The 23,701-nt window shown below is 35.0% G+C and overlaps 1 protein-coding gene across 15 annotated transcripts in view; it reads right to left on the reverse strand.

Annotated features, from left to right (window-relative positions):
* DGKB (diacylglycerol kinase beta) overlaps positions 1–23,701 on the reverse strand; it is a 799,601-nt gene that overhangs the window by 401,436 nt on the left and 374,464 nt on the right. For all 15 annotated transcript variants that reach the window (XM_030822175.1, XM_030822171.1, XM_030822169.1 and 12 more), the window contains one exon: positions 22,167–22,327. In XM_030822175.1, the coding sequence (XP_030678035.1) occupies positions 22,167–22,327 (161 nt within the window). The remainder of the gene's footprint in view (positions 1–22,166; positions 22,328–23,701) is intronic.

Genomic DNA, 23,701 nt, shown 5'->3' on the forward strand with positions numbered 1-23,701 from the left:
CTCGCAATGCTGACTTCTGTGTTGAAGAGTGTCCAAATTGGAACTTACTGGGATGATTAACAGCTGCTACAAAATCAATACTCTATGTAGGGAAAACAGAATTGGGCTAAGATGGTCTTACATGAGCACTATTTTGTGGCTGAATATCTATTGATGTCAGCAAGCCAAATATAATTTATCTTGGTGGAAGCATTTCCATGGATATAATACATGAGCTTTTCAGACTCGGCCTCAGAGACATAAGAGGTGGAGAAGATAATTCATAGTTCTTAATTATGCATAATTATGCATATTCTCAGTTGCAAAGATGATCACTGTTATACTTAGTAAGAAATGGGTTTGCTTAACTCTTTCATTATTTTAACATTTATTATGGTTGAAACACTAAATCATACTATTATTGTTACTGCAATCTGTCTCACAGTGAGTCTTAAATTTTTTTTCTTCACAAATTAAATTGAAAGATAATACAGGTGTTTGTGGATTTGGTTTATTATGCCCTAATGTTCTAATTATAGAACCATAAGGTAGTCGCTAACATATGACCTAAAAATCTTTTATATCTCTTTTTGGAGGGCTAAATATGCTTTATAATATTATATTTAATATTAAACAGGATAAATATGCTAACAGTTTAAAAGGTAATAAACAATTCCCTGAGCCCTTACTTATTTGTATCTCCTCTAACCACATGCAAGGGAATATGCTTGTGTGTAATGTTTCACCTCCAATATACTAGAATTCACACTTCTTTCTGGCACCATGTTCATCTTTGTATCCACTATAATGTTTATGTCAGCAATTAGACAATACGCATTTGTGGAATGAACTAATAAATGAACTCCTTTGTGATTAAAATACCAAGGAGCTAAATGCTAAATGCCCATGATAACTCAATATTTTAGATTTTTATACTAATGTAAGTACACTGTCAGAAGTAGTTAAGAAATGTTTATTCAACAATGCCATTTGTAAAGCCCAGTAAGTGACCCATAAAGAGTACATTTTGCAAATCTGTTTAACTGGATTATCCACTGGGAATAATATTGTGTGCTAACCCTCCTCCCTCCCTGTCTCATGATACTCTCCCTATTTCATTGTTGCACATGTTGCTTGGATAAGGAATATGTCACCATGTTTTTTATGTTTTTAAACACAAAAAGCTATCAGGTTTAAAAAGACTTAAAATAATTGTTTTGTGGGGCAGCTACCATGAATTTGACTACACTTTTAGCACATTAAGTAAGGAAGCTGTTTTCCTTTCCTCCGCACTAGGAAAAATTAAATGTTTTTCAATAGGGAGCTATCACAAAATATGGATTCTATAGTTCTCAGATGTGTGGACTTTCTACCAACATTTTAACCAGAAATTGATCCTGTAGCTCAAAGCCACAAGGACAAGAACATGATAAGGCAGGGTCAGCATTGTTATGGACTGGGAAAGCCACAGCTATCAATAAACCAGAAACCTAGAAAATAAAATTAAGGAGCCAGTGGTCTTAAGGCTAATAGTGAGGGCTTTGAGATCTTTGGGATGCTTAAGGCCTGATCCCCAAAGGGGAAAGCAAAGAGAAAGTCAAACGTTAAGAAGCAAATGGGAAGAACAATACATGAACCAGAAGAATTTGTCATGGTTGCCATCAAGCAGCTCAGCACAGATGAATTCATTCTACAAAATGAATCTAATAATGTATTGCAAGACAAAAATTATTTTCCATCTAACAGTGAAATAAAGACTCCATAAAATATGCACATGCTTTGTCACTTTCCTTCATAGTACCCTGTATCTTTTCCTTCAAAATACTGAGGGCTGTTTGAAATTCACTTGTTCATTGTGTCCCATTCCTAAGAAAATGTAGACTAAATAAGAACTGGTTTTCCCTCTTGTGTTCTCTCCAATACTAATTCCGTTTATCTTCTAGTGCTTTGAAGAGTATCCAGCACATAGTGATTAGTCACATAAATAAACAAAATTGCTATATAAGTAAGTGAAGGAAAGGAAAAGACAAAAGAGTGTGTGAAATGTAAAAGAATCAGTAGAACAGCAGCTATAGTTATATCTATCCAGTTAAAATGTGATCTAAGCAAAAAAACCACATCCAATCGCAAATCATTATTAAAACAATTCAATAAAAGGCAGCACTGTAGAACAGGTTGAAAGTGAATATTTGAACGGGAATGTTAGCATCATGGTATGTACGGGTTTACAAACGTTTAATAACATTGAATAATGCTATGAAACTTTAAAGATTACCCATAGTCCCACCACATTTTAAATTTATATTAATTAGTTTTATTTTTCTCTGTCTCCTCACATGCTGGAGGTATATATATTTGCAGATTCATTTATGTTTTTACATACATATTTTGATATATATTTGTGTGCTCCTTTACATGTTTTTTTTTTTTTTTTTTTTTTTTTTTTGAGACCGAGTCTCACTCTGTAGCCCAGGCTTGAGTGCAGTGGCGCCATCTTGGCTCACTGCAGGCTCTGCCTCCTGGGTTCACGCCATTCTCCTGCCTCAGCCCCCGGAGTAGCTGGGACTACAGGCGCCCGTCACCACACCAGGCTAATTTTTGTATTTTTAGTAGAGACGGGGTTTCACTGTGTTAGCCAGGATGATCTCGATCTCCTGACCTCGTGATCTGCTCGCCTCGGCCTCCCAAAGTGCTGGGATTACAGGTGTGAGCCACCACACCCGGCCTTCCTTTACATGTTTTAGGAGACAGCTATGTAAAGACATTGATGTTTGATCACCACTGTTCCTTAACATTTCTGGAGCACTACTGTTAAGTGTTGTAAGAACTTTAGAAGTTCGGAACAACTCCTCAAGATAGTTTCTGTATTGTCTTCCTTCACAAAAGTAGGATATGAGAAATAATGTTATTTATGGACAATTTATTTTTGTAATTTAAATTTTGGGGACCTCTTTTCTGGTTGTACATTATTTTCAAATTGATAAATTTTTAGGTTCCCCCAACTATTATGTCTTTAAATATGTTTTGTCCAGCTTACACTTTTATACTCTTTTCCCTGTGGAATAGATTTTTAGAAATGAGACGGATGGCTCAAAAATTATTCACATTTTTAAATTTTAATAGATACTATCACATAATAAAATATTTTAATTTATAAGTCCATCACACAATATGGATGTGGTGACTTTTCTATTAACATCATCATGTCAATAAGTACGACAGCGTCATACTTACTGATTTATTGACTGATAGATATCATCAGTCTTTGTAATTTTGAACAATTTGAAAGGCAAAATATGGTAACCTATTGCATAATTTTATCTTTCATTGTTAACTAAAAATATTAGGAATTTTTTTCATCTGGCTATTTAGTATTTTTCTATTACATGCTTATGTTTTAAACTGGAATTCAATATTTAAGTTTAACTATAATTTTTGTTGAAAACATTTCTTTGAAATTTAAAAGTTAATGAGTTTCAATATATATTTTTAAAATGAAAGATCAAGAAAACACAACCATAATTACCTTGCTGGTAATTTCTAGATTTCTTGCTGGTCTCTGACAAGTTTTCCTGTTTCGGATGATAGCAATTTGCTTCTATATTTTCTTCTAATATAAGTGTATTGCTTCCATTTGTATTTTTAATCTATTTGATGTATACTTCACATGGCTTTGAAGTAGAAATATGAAAATTTGTTTTTATTTAAATGAATAACCAATTCTGTCACTTCATTTATTATGTATTGTGCATTTTATCCTTCTCCAACGATCTGATATTTCAACATCTAACAAATATTAAATATTCTGTATCTCTGCACTTTGTTTTTGTCTAACTTTATATTCAATTCTATTAATATATTTTTGTGCCACTGTATTTTAGTTACAGAAATTTGGTAGCATTCAGTACACGGCAAGGAAATTGACCATTGTAGGACATTATTTCAGAATATTTTAATGGCATTTTTGTTCAACTGCAAATTACAATTAATAAAAAACAATCCCCAGTGACCCTATCAGAATACTCAGAATCAAGGAATTAATATATAAGTTAATTTGGGGAGACTTGATCTCTTAATAATATTGAATCTGTCCATGAAGGAATATCAGAGGCCTTTGAACCAGAGCAACTCCATCTAGAATAGGAGCGAGGTAAAATAAGGCTGAAACCTACTGGGCTGCATTCTCAGACAGTTAAGGCATTCTGAGTCACAGAATGAGATACAAGGTTGGTACAATTTACAGGTCATAAAGACCTTGCTGACAAACAGGTTGCAGTAAAGAAGCCGGCCAAAACCCACCAAAACCAAGATGGTCACAAGAGTGATTTCTGGTCATCCTCACTGCTACACACCCGCCAGCACCATTACAGTTGACAAATGCCATGGCAACATCAGGAAGTTACTTTGTAGGGTCTAAAAAGGGAAGGCATGAATTAGCCACCACTTGTTTAGCATACAATAACAACCCTTGGGGCTGCTGTCTATGGAATAGCCATTTTTTCATTCCTTTGCTTTCTTAATAAACTTGCTTTCACTTTGTAGTGAAATTATTAATTTTTCTAATTAATTATTTGTTGCAGGAGATTCAAGAATGATCTCTTGGGGTCTGGATTGGTACTCCTTTTCTGGTAACAGGAATATAAGACAAATTCTTAATATTCAAGCCTTATTTTATAACTTTGCATAAAATTATTTAGATTTCCTCATATATGCTGAGTGGTTTTTTAACTAAATGTAAACCTTGGCACATTTTTAGTTTTGCTGGTATTGTTAACAAAACTTTATTCATATTAACATAATAACTGGTAATATTAAAAAGGAATATTAAAAAGGAATAAAATATATATATTTAGTATTACATTGCTTTACTAGTTTCATTTCTAGTTGATGAATATTTATTACATATATAATCACCTTCAAATATTAATGACTGATTTCTCTATATTTATAAACATTTAATTTTTCATTATTAAATTAGTTCACTTTTAAAAAATTGTTGACTGAAATAGTGATAGAAGAATTATGGTCTTCCTCCTCATTTTATTTGGAATGTGTCCACTATGCCCCTATAAGTATATTTTGATTTATTAAAAAAAGCTTAAATTTTTTTCAATTACTTTTTAATCACAAAAAACAGCAACTCTTGTTTTTATTTAAATCAAATAATTGTAGTAATATTGACCCGTTTTGGCTTTCTTGAAATAAACCCTACTGGGTCAATAGATTTTTGTCCTTAGATATACTACTTGAATTTATTTCCTATTATTTTTGTCTGCTATCGTTGCATTTATATTCACATGTAAATTTTATTTTGGAAGCTATGGTTATGAGGTATTGATATTGAGGTTTTCAATCTATGTAAAATGAATTGGAGAAACTTTCCCTTTTAATCTGCATTCTGAAATTTTGTTAAAATATAAAAACTATTTGTGCTCTTAAGAGTAAATGGAATTGACACTAAGTTTAGTAGTTCTCTTACTACATTTCTACATTTTCCGCATTTGGCTAACTGAAAGCAGTGGTTCTCAAAATAGGATACCGGACAAGCAACATTAGGATCACCTGGAAACTTGTTAGAAATGCAAATTCTCAGCCCCCGCCCCCAATCTCAGGCCTACCAAACAGAAAACCCAGGTGTAGAGAACAGTAATCTGCATTTTAACAAGCCCTTTAGATGTTTCTAATTCATGCTTAAATTTAAGAACCACTGTCTTAGATTTGCTACTGCTTTGCTCTTCAGCAAATTTTAGTTATTTATATTTGGATGCAAAATGTTCCATTTCTTCTATATAAAAAAATTATTGCTATATAAACACAGATGATATACTTATTTAAATATTTTCCATAGCTGTGGCTATGTCTTTAAGTTTATTATGCTGTGTATTTATTTCTTTCTGTTAAAAAAATATTTGTGCCGGTCTATTTGTATTCTATTTGCCATTTTTTTTAGGGGAGAAAAAAGCTTTGGGCTTTGTCTATCATTATACTTCTGCTCTTTTTTTCCAAGTTGTTTTCTGTTTGTCAATTACATCTTAACTTTCTATTTGTCTTGTAGCTTTTTCCTAGTTGTCTTAATTTGACTATTGCTTATTTTTATCTTTTTTAAAAAATAACATCTTTATGGCTATAATTTTTTCCTCCATATACAGTTTTGGCCATATGCATACTGGCTTTTGATAGAAAATCTTCATATATTTGTTAACTTATAAATAATGCTTTTTCTATTTTTATTTCCATTTTACCTAAAAAAAAATTTAAATGATGCTTATGGAAATTCTTAAATTTCTTAATTTTTTGGTGTCCCTTCGTTTATTTTTATTTCCAAATTTATTTCAGTGTCATCAAGGAAATTATCATTTAGACTTCTTACATATTTTTTATTATGGTATACAAAAATTCTTAAAATTATTTTCCTGCAACATTGGTTGATTATTTTATCTCATTTATCATTCTTAACGTTTACCATTTTGTTCTTTTACTTGTTTGCTGTAATCAAATTTCTAAGATGTTCTTTTTCCATAGCTCTTTTTCAAGAAATTCTTTCTAGATGCATCCATTATTGGTCTTATCTGGAAACACATTTCCACATTTTTATCTCTCTTTATATATATCTATATGGTTATTATATATAATTGCCATTTATATATTTACGATAAATATCTATATAATATATAATTTAGATATATATACATATGTATACCTTCTGTATATATAGAGGATGACTATATCATAATTACAGCATTGTTAGTAATGAATTTTCTTAGTTTATATTATCTTTGTATCTAAATTTCTGCTATAAATATTAAATTCTTTTTTTGTTCCAGAAATGAAAGTTTATAAATCTTCCTCTGAGGATGCCTTTCACAATTTTATATTAGAATTGTATATTTCCTGTATAGTTTGCCATTTTTCCTTTTTATTTCAACTTTGCTCCAATAATTAACCAGAAATGTTTCACAATTTTCAAATGTTAAGATTTTTAGACCAACTTTTTGCATACTTCTAATATGACTGAATTATATGAGATCAATTTGCCTTTAAGATTTCTGCTTTTTTTTTAAAAAAAAAAACTGATTTTCTTTGTGGCCACATGTGTAATTTCTTTTAATAAATTGTTCATGGATATTCCAGAAAACACACATATTCCCTAAAGACGTAAATTTCTTGGTATCTTTTGAAAATCCACCAAGCCACTGAGGAAAACCAAGAGGCTGCATCCAGATGTCTAAGTAAGAAACTTTACTCACCTGCTCAGCAGTTTTATGGCTGTTGGAGACCAGAACACTCATGTAGGTTCAGTCTGTTTGGCTCTTGTGTTCCTCAGATCTGCTGCTTTCCAGTCCTTAGACCTAGGACTCCATTTGCTTACTCAACCCTCTTGGGGAGAAATCCGTGCCTAAAGTACCTCAGCTAAGGCTCCAACAAAGCCAAAGCATACTAGCTCCCAGCTGCCCCTGGTCTCCAGCATCCATTTGAATCAGGTGAGTTGAAGCAATTGAACAAAGGGGATCAGGTGCATGTCCCTATTTTCTTAGACGCCTCCAAATATTCCCCTGGGAAAGCCCACAGGTGTGTGTGAAATGTGCTATTATGCGTTCCCTGTGACCAACATGACCTAACACCATTTCCAACGTAATGGTGATTTTTTTCAAGAATGTAGAAATACTCTGTAATTACATCAATTTTCTTAGCACATAAACTTTTTCTATCTCTAAATTTCTGTAGTACTTTAGGCTAGAATAACCCATAAAATCAATTATATTTTCCTTGCAGTTTTCTTTATCAATTATATATACCAAGTTTATTGAAGAATCTCTCCCTACACACTATACCATGTTATGTCTCTAAAGTCTCAGTTACTTTTTGCTCTGCAGTCCTCCTATATCATTTTGGAGGAAGGCGGCACAGAGGGTAATGGTCTGCTCATTCTGAACTGAAATCCCTCAAAAAACCCTCTGTAAAGGTAGCTGACCTAAAATTCAGGCAGTGTCTTTAGTATGCATTCAAGTTGGGCCTTAGTTCTGGGGTAAAAGCAATAATCTTATGCAACCTTCTATTACCTACAGCGTATGCCCCTTAGAGGTAATGGGGTTTATACTATACAATTTATTTTTAGAAAACTCAACTACTTTTGTCAATTGAATTTTTTGTTACATCATGAATTTATTAAATTATTTCAAAAACTTGATGCATTGAAAACAAAATATTTAGCAGTTGCCTAATCACAGTACTAAAGTCACTGAGATGTCAAAGCCTTGGATCTGAAACATTTGTGAACAGAGTTGTGATAGCAGCTATTTAGTGAAAGTCCAGGTTGTCATTTGGTCCCACTGGGCACTGGGCTATTTCTAACTTAAGAATCTTCAAATTATTTCTTTCTTCTTTTCTTCTCTTTTCTTTTCTTTTCTTTCTTTTCTCTTCTCTTGTCTTTTGTTTCTTTGTCTTCCTTCCTTCCTTCCTTCCTTCTTTCCTCCCTTCTTCCCTCCCTTTCTCCCTCCCTTCCTTCTTGCCTTCCTCTCTCTCTCTTTCTTCCATTTAAATGTGGAGAAACGTTTATTCAATCTTTTGCCCATTTTGTAACTAGGTTATTAGATTTTTTTTTACTATTTAGTTGTGCTAATTACTTACATATTTTGGAGATTACCCTTTGTGATGTAGTGAAATATTTATATTTAGTCTTTCTTCTCTTTTTCTTTCTCCTTTTTTTATTGTTGTAAGAACACAACATCAGAACTTAACATGAGATCTACCTTCTTAACAAAGTATAAAATACATTGTTGTTGAGTATAGGTACAATGTTTTACAACACATCACAAGAGTTTATTCCTCTAGCTTTACTGAAACTTTATTTATGTGCATTGATTAATAATTCCCGTTTCCCCCTCTTCCTAGCCCTCGTAGCCACCATTCCACTCTTCAGTTTTATGAATTTGACCATTTTATATACCTCATATAAATGCAATTATGAAGTAGTTGTCTTTCTGTGGTGGGTTTATTTCATCTAGCATAATGTCCTCAAGGTTCATCCTTTTAGTTGCATATTGCAAAACTTTCTTTTTTAAAAAATTGAATAACATTCAGTTGTATGTATAGACCACATTTTCTTTATCCATTCATCAGTGGTTGGGCAGTTACATTGCTTCTATATCTTGGCTATAGCAAAGTGTGCTGCAATATACATGAGAGTGTGAACACCTCTCTTCAAGATCCTGATTTCAATCCTTTTAGATAGTCAGGAGTGGAATTGCTGAACTATACAACAGTTCTATTTTTCATTTTTTGAGAAACCTCCACATTGTATTGCATAGTGGCTATACCATTTTGCATCCCAACATTGTGCAGGAGTCCCAGTTTCTCCAAATCCTCACAATCACCTGTTGTTTTTGACAGTACCCCTTCTAGCAGGTATGAGATGATATCTCATTGTGCTTTTGATGTGAATTTCCCTGATGATTAATAATATTGAGCATTTAGAAATATATACTGGTTCATCATTTGGAGAAAAGTTTGTTTGGAGAAACCAACTTTTCTTTTTCTTTGGAGAAAAGTTTGTTCAATTTTCTACCCATTTTGTAGCTAGGTGATATGGTTTGGCTGTGTCCCCATCCAAATCTCACCTTGAATTTTAATAATCCCCACATGCCATTGGAGGGACCCAGTGGAAGGTAATTGAATTATGGGAGCAGGTCTTTCCCGTGCTGTTCTCATGATAGTGAATAAGTCTCAGGAAATCTGATGGTTTTATAATGGAGAGTTCCCCTCCACACACTCTCTTGCCTGCCACCACATAAGATGTGCCTTTGTTCCTCCTTTTCTTTCTGCCGTGATTGTGAGGCCTCTCCAGCCATGTGAATCTGTGAGTTCATTAACCCTATTTTTCTTTATAAATTACACAGTCTCATGTATGTCTTTATTAGCATAATGGAAACAGATGAATACGGTAAATTGGTACCAAGAGTGGGGTGCTGCTTTTGGAGACATGACTTTGGAACACAGTAACAGGCAGAAGATGGAACAGTTTGGAGAGCTCAGAAAAATATATAAAAATGTTGCAAAGTTGGGAACTTCCTAGAGACTTGGAGGGCTCAGAAGATAGTGATATGGACAATAAGGTCCAGGCTGAGGTGGTCTCAGATGGAGATAAGAAACTTGGGAAATGGAGCAATGGTAACTCTTGCTATACAAAGAGAGTGGTGGCATTTTGCCCCTGCCCTAGAGATCTTTGGGGCTTTGAACTTGAGAGAGATGATTTACGTATCTGAGGACAGAAATTTCTAAGTGGCAAAGCATTCAAGAGGAAGCAGAGCATAAAAGTTTGGAAAATTTGCAGCCTGACAATGCAATAGAAAATAAAAATCCATTTTCTGGGGAGAAATTCAAGCCTGCTGCAGAAATTTGCATAAGTAAAAAGGAGCCTAATGTTATTCACCAAGAAATGGGGAAACTGTCTCCAGGGCATGTGAGAGACATTGTGGCAACCCCCCTCATCACGGGCCTGGGGGCCTTGGAGGAAAAAATGGTTTTGTGGGCTGGGCCCAGGGCCCCCCTCATGTGTGCAGCCTATAGACTGGGTATCCCGTGTCTCAGCTACTCCAGCTGTGGTTAACAGGGACCAAGGTACAGCTCAGAATGTGGCTCCAGAGAGTGTAAGCCCCAAGCCTTGGCAGCAAGCTCCAAGCCTTGTTAGCTTCCACATGGTATTGAGCCTGCGGATGCACAGAAGTCAAGAATTGAGGTTTGGGAACCTCTGCCTAGATTTCAGAGGATGTATGGAAACATCTGGATGTCCAGGAAGAAGTTTGCTACAGGGGCGGGGGACCTCACATAGAACCTCTGCTAGTGTGCAGAAGTGCAAAAGGGAAGAGTGGGGTTAGAGCCCCTACACAGAGTCCCCACTGGGGCACTGCCTGGTGGAGCTGTGAGAAGAGGGCCACCGTCCTCCACACCCCGGAATGTCAGATCCACTGGCAGCTTGCACTTTGCGCTGGAAAAGTTGCAGACACTCAATTCCAGCCTGTGAAAGCAGCCAGGAGGGAGGATGTACCCTGCAAAGACACAGAGGTGGAGCTGTCCAAGGCCATGGAAGCCTACCTTTTGCATCAGCGTGACCTGGATGTGAGACATGAGTCAAAGGAGATCATTTTGGAACTTGAAGGTTTAATGACTGCCCTATTTGATTTTGGACTTCCCTTTTGTTTTGGACAATTTCTCCCATTTGGAATGAGTATATTTACCCAATATCTGTACCCCCATTGTATCTAGGAAGCAATTAACTTGCCTTTGATTTTACATGCTCATAGGCAGAAAAGACTTGCCTTGTTTTAGATTAGACTTTGGACTATGGACTTTTGAGTTAATGCCGAAATGAGTTAATACTTTGGGGGACTGTTGAAAAGGCATGATTGTGTTTTGAAATGTGAGGATAGGAGATTTGGGAGGGGCCAAGGGTGGGAAGATATGGTTTGGCTGTGTCCCCACCCAAATCTCACCTTAAATTGTAATAATGGCCATGTGTTGTGGGAGGGACCCAGTGAGAGGTAATTGAATCATGGGGGCAGGTCTTTCCCATGCTGTTCTTGTGATAGTGAATAAGTGTCAGGAGAGCTGATGGTTTTATGAAGGGGAATTCTGCTGCACACAGCCTCTTGCCTGCCACCACTGAAGGCATGCCTTTGCTCCTCTTCTGCCTTCTGCCATGATTGGGAGGCCTCCCCAGCCGTGTGAAACTGTGAGTCCATTGAACCTATTTTTCTTTATAAATTACCCAGTCTTGGGTCTGTCTTTATTAGCAGCATAAGAACAGACTAATTCACTAGGTTATTCGTTTTTTCACTATTTACTTGTGGAAATTACTTACATACTTTGGAGATTAGCTATTGTAATGAAATATATATTTGGTTTTCCCTCTGTTTCTTGACATAAAACTTCTACAATTCTTGAAATCTTCAAACTGGTAAGTGTCATTTTGTCTGTTAATGAGTTGACAGAATTTAGTGAATTTTTTAGTTCAATTATTGTTTTCTTCCATTCCATGATTTCTATTTGGTATCTTTTAATATTTTCTATCTTTTTGTTGAAATTCTCACTTTGTTTATGCATTATTTTCTTGACCTCAGTGAGTATCTTTATAACAGTTATTTTAAATTATCTGTCAGATAAATCATACAACTCTTTTTTTTTTTTTTTAAGTTGGTTTTTGGTGGTTTACTTTGGTCCTCTGTTGGGAATATCCTTGTCTACTTTTTCATTTTTCTAGATTTTCTATGTTGATTCACCTCTCCCTGTCTTCATAGACTAGGCTTGTATTGAAAAGACCCCCAACAACTAGCCAGGTGAAATATTCTGGGGTCTTCACCAACTTTTCCTTCCCCAAGGAAAAGCAGGCCACTGTAGTTTTTCTGCTCACTCTGTGCTCAGCCAGGGGAATGAAAAAGCTATGGTTTCTACTAGCACAAGCCGCCATTTCTGTTCTCCTAAAGGCAGCTCTGTGTTGGACCTATCAGAGCTTCAAGACTGATAAGACAAATGCTAGCTCTTTGGGAAGCCTTGGAGAAATTTAGGTGATGAACTCATGGAGCTACTTTTTATTTAAGCAGACAGAAGCTGAGAGCTGAAAATTTTTGTCTGCTTGCTCTGTGCTGAGCAAGGGGAAGGATCAATGGTATCCATTAGTGTAAGCCACTGCCTGTATTCTCTCCTAGGTGGCTGGCTTTGCTAAACCCATTAGTGTTCCAACCTGGAAAGACAGAAACTAGTCTTCCAGGGAGATACCTTGGAATAGTGGAAGCGCTGGACATTCAAACTAACCCCTTCCTTCCTCTAAGTAAAGCTAGGGGTTGAGGGGTTTCTTACTGAACATATGATGCTGTGCCTGGGCCTGGTCTCCAGTGAGAGGGTAACCCAATTCTCCCTACCAACTTAAATGAGTCTGGTTTTGCATTCTCCCAGCGTACAGTAGCATTTCAAAGATTTTCAGATTTCTCACAAAGGGAATTAGTCTGTAAAACATTTCTGAAGATACATGTTTGTCAGGGGAAGAAGATGAAGGTCTTCCTCGTCTGCCATGTTGCTGATATCCCTCTCATTATTTGTATTTTAATATCAAATGGAACTTAAAAATTCCTGTTTAAAATTTCTCATCTCTGTTACTATATAGTCTTTATAGATGCATCTTCACTGGCCCAATTTCTTCAGTTTTGTCCTGTTTTTACCAGACTTCTTAGCAGCTTTCTATTTAGTTGGCCATTCTTTTCTTAATCTTTTTTTTTTCTTTTTTGCTTACCTAAACATTGTATACTTTTTATTTTCCTCCTCCTTCATTGGTCATTGCTTTCCAGGGCATGCTTTCCCATGCCATATTCCTCTAGCAGACTCTAGGTATTAGTAAACCTCAAGACTTTACCCTAAAGTTCCATTTCTTCTCTTTTTGAGCTCTCCCTATTAATCTCATCAGTCCACTGATTTAAGTATATGTTCAGGTAGATGGAAAATAATGGATAAACTTTTCTCCCATTCCTGAATGTCCCCTTGCAATGTAACTGTCTTCCATCAAGAGGTAGATTCTATATCTTCTCTCCTTGAATATAAGCTTAGTTATGTGATATTTTTGGCTAATGACACATTAGCAAGCTGGATGCAAACAGGTTTGCATCAAGAGGTTTGCATTGGGCTTTACCCTCTTTTCCTACTGAAAATTTTTCCACCATTATGCAACAAAGCCTGGCTTAACCTGTTGGATGCTGGGAGTCATATGGCCCATGATCATCATCAGCCTACTAACATCTAGAACCAACTGCCAGATATATGAGGGAGACCAGCATAGACTAGATCCAGGTAATCTTCCACTAATGGCACAACCACCCAGTGGACACACAGACTTGTGAATAATAAAATGGTTAGCATATTAAGCCACTGAATTTTAGGAAGGGGATTCATACAGCCATATAGAAATAAATATGTCAATGACTCCAAATTCTCCCTAATTGAGATAGTCTTCTAAGCTTCCAACTTAAATATCCAACTATAGCCCCGAAATTTCCACTGACATGCACCTCAAGCTGAGCATGTCTTTATATCCTCCACCAAACCTGACTCATAAATAATTAAGCCCATCTCAGTAAATGAGACCACCTAGTTGTTAAACATAAAACCTCAGGATACTTTATTTCCTTCCACCCCTGGAACTGTCGATTTTATTTTCAAAATATTTCTTAAGTCTTTCCAGTTTGTTTTCAGTATTCATGGCTCTTAGTGTACTCATCTGTCTCATTTTACCAGAAGATATTCTAGGATAGTCTCTTTGCTTCCATTCTTGAAAACTTCCATGTCGTTCTCCATGTGACAACCAGAATGATTTTTATTATAGTAATTTTTTAAAAAACTGAGCTTCCTTTGAGTGGCCAGATTAATATTTTTTCCTCATAAATTAAATTGAATCTAAATATTGTTAATAGACTACCGTCTAGTAAATCTGCACATTTTTCTTTTTAGTTTTTGAGGTTTATGATGACCAAAAGTCCCTTGTGTTGTTTCCAAACCTGTTTATGCCTGTTCTGCTTTCCATTATACTTACATAATTTAATCACATATAATTGGAAAGTATAAGTTTAAAAAGAATCATTTTATAGAAACTAAGTCAAATGCTTTAGGAAGACTTAATATAAACGTAATGCTGAAACTTTGCTGTATAATTATATGTAAGGGTAATAATTATAAAAGATTTTTAAAAACAATTGTAAGTATCTAGAAGGATTTTACTCATATGGCTTCACAAGTGTCTTCTGAGTTTTTACTCTAAATAAACTGAAACTGAAAATAATAGATGGTTTATTATGGACTGTGGTTTACACAAGGCAGAGTTTATAGAATCTCAGTTACTCACGTTCAAAAAAAAGACATTGGCTGGGTTTATGAGAGAAGATGGCCAATTCAATTATATTTATAGATTTTAGGTAGAAAGAAAACATTTAAAGTTGTTTGTGTTATTTTTATGACAATTGTTTTATTTTTCAATTAATATCCAACTATCACCTTTAGTAGAAGAATTTCTGCTGCAAATGGATTGGGTTACCTCATTCCCTAATTATAATTATTTAATTATTCAGTGACCTACCACTTAAAAGGCAAATATCACACCATAGTCTTACAGGAGACTTCAAGACATGGTGGCAGCTTTGTTAACAGCAGCCTTTCATGTTACTCACTCCTACTATCCCTCTCCATGCTCCAGGCACATTGGCCTAGCAGAGCTTTGAAGGCACTAAGCTCTTTCTTACCTCATGTTTTTCACATACAGTTATACTTGCCTGGTATGCTCATGACATCTCTTTGGTGTCCAGCTCACTTACGTATATTCTTCAGATCTCTTCTTAAATGCATCCTCTTTATATAAGCCTTTCCCGACTCTCAGATCTACAGTTGATGTCCTTCATGGTAGCTTTTGTTTTCTTTCACAGCATTTATCATAATTTTCAAAAATGCTGTATTTGTGCATTGGTTTTTTACTTTTAAAAATATCTCCTTGCATAATTAAACTCCAAGTGCTAATAATGAGATGACCTGTATATATATATATATATATATTTTTTTTTTTTTGAGATGGAGTCTTACTCCGTTGTGCAGGCTGAAGTGCAGTGGTGCAATTTCAGCTCACTGCAACCTCTGACTCTCAGGTTCAAGCAATTGTCCTGCCTCAGCCTCCCAAGTAGCTGGGACTACAGGCATGGGCCTCCGTGCCCAGCTAATTTTTGTATCTTTAGTAGAGATGAGGTTTTACCATGTTGACCAGCCTGGCCTTGAACTCCTGATTTCAGGTGATCCGCCTTCCTTGGCCTCCCAAAGTGCTGGGATTACAGGCATGAGCCACAGCGCCCAGCCAGATGACCTGTGTCTTTAATTCACTCCCATAACCCTAGAGCCTGAAAAAAATAAGTGCTTAGCTTTTTTGTTTAATTAAAGAAGTGAATGAAGAATCAACTATGGAAATTAAACTAATGGGGTAGAAAGTTTTATTCCTGGGATATTTAAAGATATATCTTAAATTATATAGTTGGCCAAAAAGATTATAGTTGGCTTTTGCTTCTCCTGTCCAGCTGTCTAGCATCTCATGACAATCTTCTTTCACCTCACTCATGTAAGCTTAGTGACTACACAGACTTCTATCATGTTCATTGCTAATCCTCAAACATAGAAGGTACTAAATAAATATGCTTTTATTGATGGACCATCACTGTGGAAGAATATCTATTTTTAGAGTTAATTATGATTTCAGGATCATTTCCAATAGCTCTGGCTAAATTGGAAAAGCATTAAAAAGAAGGAATTGGCATAGTGTCTAGTTATTGATCAATTTCCCTTTTCTTCCTAGGCAGACAAAATTTATTTCCTCAGCTTCCTTACAATTATGTGCAGGCAAGTGATTGAGATCTGGCCAGTGAGTTATGAGTAGAAATGATGCTATATCTTCCAGGTATGGGCCCACTAAAAAAAAACCCACTTTCTTTAGCCATTCAGTTGTTGAATAGAGAAGGTTATCTGTCAAGATGGAAGGAGCCTGGGTCACTGATTGACAACATAGAGCAGAGCTGCTCCCCAGTTTTTAACCCATCCTGACCTGTCATGTGAGGAAAAACTGATTTTTATTCATTGTCAGACCACCGATAATTTGGGTTTGTTTGTACCAGCAGTCAACCCATTCTGAATAATACAAAGGGTATATCACAATGAATATGAAGGTGATATAGCTACATATTTCTGACCTCAGGCTTTCTAAAAATTGGAGGCAAGGTTCTTTGTATATTGTACATCACTAGCAGTCAGTAAATAAGGGACAATAGTTGAAATAATGAAAACAATACTGAGATTAGAATCAAACTTGGAAATCACTTTGTAACTAGACAGCAGAAGGGTTCCTAGAGACAATTTCAAGTACAAATTGTGTGCTCATCTTAAGCTTTTTCATGCTGTTATAGCATAAAGTTGAGATGCATCCCATATGTTTTAAATCCTTCAACTCCACTATTTATTATATATTCAGGAATGGTTTGAGACAGTTAATTTATTTTATTTCATTATATTCTAGATTCATTGATTGAGGAAGAGGAATGCAAGTTGCTGAGTAGATGACTTTGTTGAATGACATTCAAGGTAGAAGATCTATTGCTCTGATTATGTCCCTGAGCATTGAGATTTTGTGTTCCTGGGGCAGGAATAAATCTTTCAGGGAGGAATGCCTCCTCTCTTTATCCCCCTAATCCCCATATTATGCTCAGCTAAAGGAGGTCCAAGTCAAAGGAAACAAGACTCTTTAAAAGAAAACTCAGTCAAAGCCACCTTATTTGTTTAATTTGTTCTGATCTGCCTTAAAATCATAAACATCTATCACATAGTTTTTATTAGTTTCTAAATGTTATCTTTTAAATTTAGATCTTTAATAAGGCTGTCATGTACTTATATAATACGAGGTAGAGTTCTAACAAAAGTTTTTTGTTTCTAGGAAGCTAGCTTTGAACATTATCAACTAAGTAATCTGTCATTTCCTCAGTGAATTTTTGTGCCATCCCTATACTAAGTTCCAATATGTGTCTCTGTACTTCCTCATTGATTCATTCATCTATTATTTCATAGGACCATTCTGTTATAATTATACAATTCAATTGTAGCATGTATAATTTGGTAAAACAAATTTATTTCTGTCCTTATTGTTAAAATTGACTTAGCTATTTTGTCACACATATTTTAAATAAGTTTGTCATAAAATCCAGCTCCAATCTTGAGTAGTTATACATTAAATGTATAAATTAATTGAATATTATTTCAAGAAATCTCATATAAGAATAGAAAATGTCTCCATTTATTCTGATCTTGTGTGCCCTTGCAGAGAGTTTTAACATTTTCTTTATATAGGTCGTGTATTTTTTATTAATTCTTAGATACTTTCAATTTTTTTGCTATTGTTTCTGGAAATTCATTGATTACTGCTAATATAAGAATATACTAGTGAATATTTAAGTTGATTTTATATTTGGCAAATTTGCTATACTTTCATACTAGTCATAATATATTTTCAATTAGATATATTTTTTTTCAATTGGAATATATATAAATATATATTTATTATTTTTGTATTATTTTTTGTATTTTTTCTTTTTCACCATATATTGTTTACTTATAATTCTCTTTAGAGTACTTTTGCAAAGTCAATTTTGCAATAGGTCTGATTAACTTTTCTCAGTAATGCCGCTGTCAGTTTTGCTAACATTACGAATTTTTGTTGTTGTTGTTACTCTCTGCCATTTTCTGCCTCATTTCTATTATAGCTTTCCTTTCCAAGTTTTTTGGTTTTGTATCATTTCTCTTTTTCAAACACCTTGACTTTTTGTATTTAAATACAATTGGCCCTTGAACAACATGGGAGTTAGGAGCGCTGACCACTCTTGCAGACAAAAAAAATTTGAGCATAACATTTGACTACCCAGAAACTTAACAACTAATAGTCTACTGTTGACTGGAAGCCTTACCAATAACATAAAGCCAATTAATATATATTTTGTATGTTATGCATATTATATACTGTATTCTTACCAGAAAGTCAGCTAAAGTAAAGAAAATGTTAAGAAAATTATAAGAAAGAGAAAATATATATACTATTCATTAAGTGGAAGTTGATCATCATAAAGGTCTTTATCTTCATCATCTTCAGCTTGAGTAAGCTAAAGAGGAGGAAGAAGAGAAGGGGTTGACCTTGCTGTCCTAGAGGTTGCAGAGGCAAAATAGGTGGAGAAGGTGAAAGGAGAGGCAAATTACTCTGGGTATAACTTTGATTGAAAAAAAAAAATCTATAAGTTGACCAGTGCCGTTCAAACCTGTGTTGTTCAAAGGTCAAGTGTATTTCTGCTTCCAAATATAAGGGTTTTACAACCTTGACACTATTGACATTTTGAGCTGTATAGCTGTATAATTCTTTACTTTGTATTTGAGGTGTTGTCCTGTGCAGTAAGGGTATTTAGCAGCATTCCTAACTTTACCTACTAGTTAGCAAAAAAACCCTGCTTTAGTCATGACAATCAAGCAGACATTGCCAAATGTCTTCCAGGAAGAGGCAAAATTCTCCTCTGTTGAGAATCACTGGAAATTGACCAAAGCATATAAAAAAAATGAGAAATGTTTATTTAGGAAAAACTATTGAGCCTCAGATAAGAACTCTCTAATTAGTGATGTTTCAGATTTGGGTTGCTTCATTAGCCTTCAGCTCCCTGGATGCTGTCATTCCATCAGAGTGGAATAAGCTAAGAAAACAAGTAGATTCATTGTCAGTGGAACTGACTTGATTTGAAATGGAAGCCAGAAAATCTCTATGGCTTAGAACATTGTTTTACAACTTACGCTTACAGTAGTGATATCTGTGGCAAATGAACAGGGAGAGCCAGTGTCATAGCTAGCCTGAGTTTGTGAAACTGACTTTAGGGCCAGCAGCTAACCAGCAGATTGGCCAGAAATTTAACAAGAGATCTTGGAATCAAACTTTCATATGGGCTGTGATAAACTTCTATATATTCCTGGCTGTCTGAAAATCTGTATGGATTTGCAAGGCTACACAAATGCTCAGAAGAGACAAAAGAGGATCCTAGTTATCTTCACATCCTTGGTTAAATGAGAGGTTTTGTACATGAGCAGAAGAGACAAAAGAAAGACCAGATTATATTAAAAGCCGAAGGTGATTTCTAATTGCCTGAACTTTGAATGTATTCTTCAGTGAACATATGGATGCGATGACAAAGAAAAGAAGACTTACTGGCTCAAAGTGTTTGAGCACAATCTCTAGACAACCATTTTGACACAGGGGTGATCTCTAGGAAAGCAGTATACACCATAAGAAAGAAAGGCTCCACAGTTAAGCCACTAAATAGACAAACACAGAAACAATGATAACCACTGTGGGCAGATAAAAATCCAGGGAATTAAAGATATAAACCATTTTCAGTATTCAACAAAAAGCAAGGGGATATGCAAAGGAATAGGAAACTGTGTCACACATTTAGGAAAATAACAAGCAAACAAACAAGGTCTCTGATGGGGCACAGATATTTGACTTCACAAATACTTCAAAACAGATATTATAAACATGTCAAAAGAATGAAAAGAAACACCATTTAAAGAATAAAGTATAGGCCGGGCGCGGTGCCTCATGCCTGTAATCCCAGCACTTTGGGAGGCCAAGGCGGGCAGATCATGAGGTCAGGAGATCGAGACCATTCTGGCTAACACAGTGAAACCCTGTATCTACTAAAAATACAAAAAAAAGTTAGCCGGGCGTGGTGGCAGGTGCCTGTAGTCCCAGCTACTCGGGAGGCTGAGGCAGGAGAATGGCGTGAACCCAGGAGGTGGAGTTTGCAGTGAGCCGAGATCGCGCCACTGCACTCCAGCCTGGGCGACAGAGCGAGACCCCGTCTCAAAAAAAAAGAAAAAAAAAAAGAATACAGTATAGTAACAATGACTCTCCAAATAGAAAATATTAATTAAAGATACGAAATTATAAACAAAAGAACCAAGTGAAATTCTGGAGTTAAAAAGTCTGGTAACCAAAGCAAACAAATAATCCTAAGAGACTTAAGAGATGGGCATCATTAATATCTAAAGATTGGAAACAATTGAAATGTCCACCAATTGGTGAAGGGATAAGCAATATTTGATACCTCCATGCCACAGAATCCTATTCAACAACAAAAAGGGAAACAATATTTATACAGTTCACATGAGTGAACTCAAAAACTTCATCCTAGGTGAAGGATTCCAGATGCAAAACTCCTATATTGTGTGATTTTAAAAATTATTTTCCCATAAGCTTTTGGGGTACAGGTGGTATTTGGTTACATGAGTAAGTCCTTTAATTTGTGAGATTTTGGATATTTTTAAATACAGAATGTCCATAAAAGACAAATCGTAGAGGCAGAAAGCCAATCAATTCCTTCCTGAAACTCGGAAAAAGAGCCAAGATTGAATAAAAATGGGCATAAGCGTTCTGATTTGCATAATAAAAATGTTCTAACATTTGATTAATTTACTAAAATCATTAAAAAGTACACTTACAATGAATGAATTAGGTTGTATGTAAGTGATACACTAAGAAAGCTGTTAAAAATACTGTTTTTATACTAATGTGAATAGGAGGGCTTCCCTGGATCAAGACACATTGCATTTTTCTTTCAAATAATAATAGTCGTTACAGTATTAGTAACCATTGTATATTTAGCCTTTATTATGTACCACTGTATGAGATTCTTTAAATGTACGATCATATTTGTAACTCTATGAGAGAGGAAATAATAACCAGCATGGCACAGATAAATAAATAGATACTGAGATTAAATAATTTGCTTAAAGACTCTTACCCAGGTAGCTTACCTCTTAAGTTCATGGACTCAACCAATGCTTTCTATATTCTACTAGCCTTTTTATAATCTATCTGTGTGTGTGCGTGTGTGTGTGTGTGAGATGTGACATGACATAAAATTAGCATGGCGTGACATACATTAAATTGAATGTAATGCTTTATTTTCTATATTTTTAGATTTCATAATCATTGGCTAAAAATATATATAATCACTGTTAAAATTATTCCTTTAGGATTAAAATTTTAATAACTATTTCAACTGCCAAATAATATTTTACTCTGTGTAAGATTCTAAAAGAAATGAAGTGAAAAGTCAGCCCTCTGACTTACTAATCACTTGAGAACACTAGCAGGATTTCTTGCAGACTTTTCATAGATTTTTAGTAAGTTATAATGATTTTATAAAATGAATCTCAAAGTAAGATAAAATTTAATGCAATATTTTCACGTTTTCAATAATATGGAGTTTCAGCTTATACTCTAAAACTTGTAAGTATATTAAATCATTCTAAGCTTCATTTTAGTAACATAAATAAACCAATTACAAAGAATATAGTTTTTTTCCTTTGCTTAAGACATGAAAAACATCAATTGCTGATACTCTGACTTTAAATTGGTAAGTGATGATAAAAATAATAGTCATTAGAGCAATAATAATTGCCTATTAGAAGAGATGCTTTGATGGCACAAAGGTAAAATAAGTTATTTATAATCAGTAAATTTTCATGGTGTAAAAGTTTTCTCACTGTGATTATCCAGTACAGGTAAAAAGGTAAAATTTAGTGGAAAATCTTACCACGCCAATGGAAAAGTAATTATTGATGATACTGTAAGGCACTGGGTCTCCCTTCTCATCTTTGTCATTAGGTATGACTTCAAACTTCCACCTGTCCAACATGATTTCTGTGCTGTTTTCAATGTCTTTTAGAATTTTCATCAGATTCTCACCTTCATAACCTAATGGGAAAAAAAAAAATACCTTGAGAAAAGAACTCTAACCAAATAAAAAAGCTGTATTTTTATGTTTCAGTGTGCTTATGCATATGTAATATTCTAAAGGTAAATAATGATTTTGAAGCACATTCTACCACCAAATGAAGAATTAATTATAACATTATACTCATACCCACATTTAATTCTTAACTTTAATTTGTAACATGTACTGTATTTCTCTTTTGTGGTGCAAATTCTCAGCATATACAACTGCCAAGTGAACACTTCTACTGTATGCCCCACAAAACTTTATATCAATGGATTCAAAATTGAATGAATTCTCTGCTTCCATATCTTCCTCCTGTGCAGCTGACCTCACAAAGACACCATCCTCTACCCAGTTGCTAAAGTCAGAAACATGGATGCCATTTTAGTCTTTTCCCTTTCCATCACTCTCTTACCCTCACCTTTTCCCCTATAGTGATATAAAACTTTCAATTTAATTAAAAGGTCCTACTCTTTGTAAGTTTAAAAATTTTGTTTCTTATTCTATCTACTCAGGGTGCCCCTTTTCTTTTTGGCTGGTTTGTATCTATTTCCTTGGCATTGTTTTATATTTGCTAATACTTCTTCCCAGCGCTGCTGCTTATGCCTGTAGTCTGAGCTACTCAGGAGGCTGAGGCAGGAGGACTACTTGAGGCCAAGAGTTCCAGGCTGCAGTGAGCTATCATTGCACCACTGTATCCCAGCCTGGGTGACAGCAATATTCCATGTTTAAAACAATAAAATTAAATAAAATGAATACATTTGCTAACACTTCTTTCTGGAAAGCACCCTTTCAAAATAATGGCTCAGATGCCCCTCTCACAGTCCCCTACACGCAGTTCTCAAAACTAGCCCTATCTTAGAACTAGTACGCCACATTGTCATTACTTGTGGTTTTCTCCCTACAGGTTCCTCTTAACCCGGCCTGCCATAGAGTAAATGCTCAACAAATCAGTTTTTTAATGTATCTATGATAGATGGTTAACGTGACCTGAAAATAAAAGTCTTGCCAATATTACATTCTCAATATTCAATTTATTTGTAGGTATATAACATTATAGTTATAACTGCTGCCTAACCCTGACACAGTTACTGTTTTTGTTTCTTAATCTTCCTCAACATTAGTTTCCTTCCCTGTAAAAACCTTAGGGTTCTTGTGAAGATTAAGCAAGATAATGCCTAAAAAGTTCTCAGTACATGAGTCCTAAAACAGAGAATAAAAAGTTCTCAATAATATTTTACTACTGATGATGATACCATCAGAATCCGAAGTATTGTACTAAGTTAAATCATCTCTCTCTTCACCCATACAAAAGCACACACATAGTCCTAAAATGATTATTTTGAGTCGGA

Source organism: Nomascus leucogenys, chromosome 11, assembly GCF_006542625.1.
Source record: "Nomascus leucogenys isolate Asia chromosome 11, Asia_NLE_v1, whole genome shotgun sequence".
Classification (NCBI taxonomy): domain Eukaryota; kingdom Metazoa; phylum Chordata; class Mammalia; order Primates; family Hylobatidae; genus Nomascus; species Nomascus leucogenys.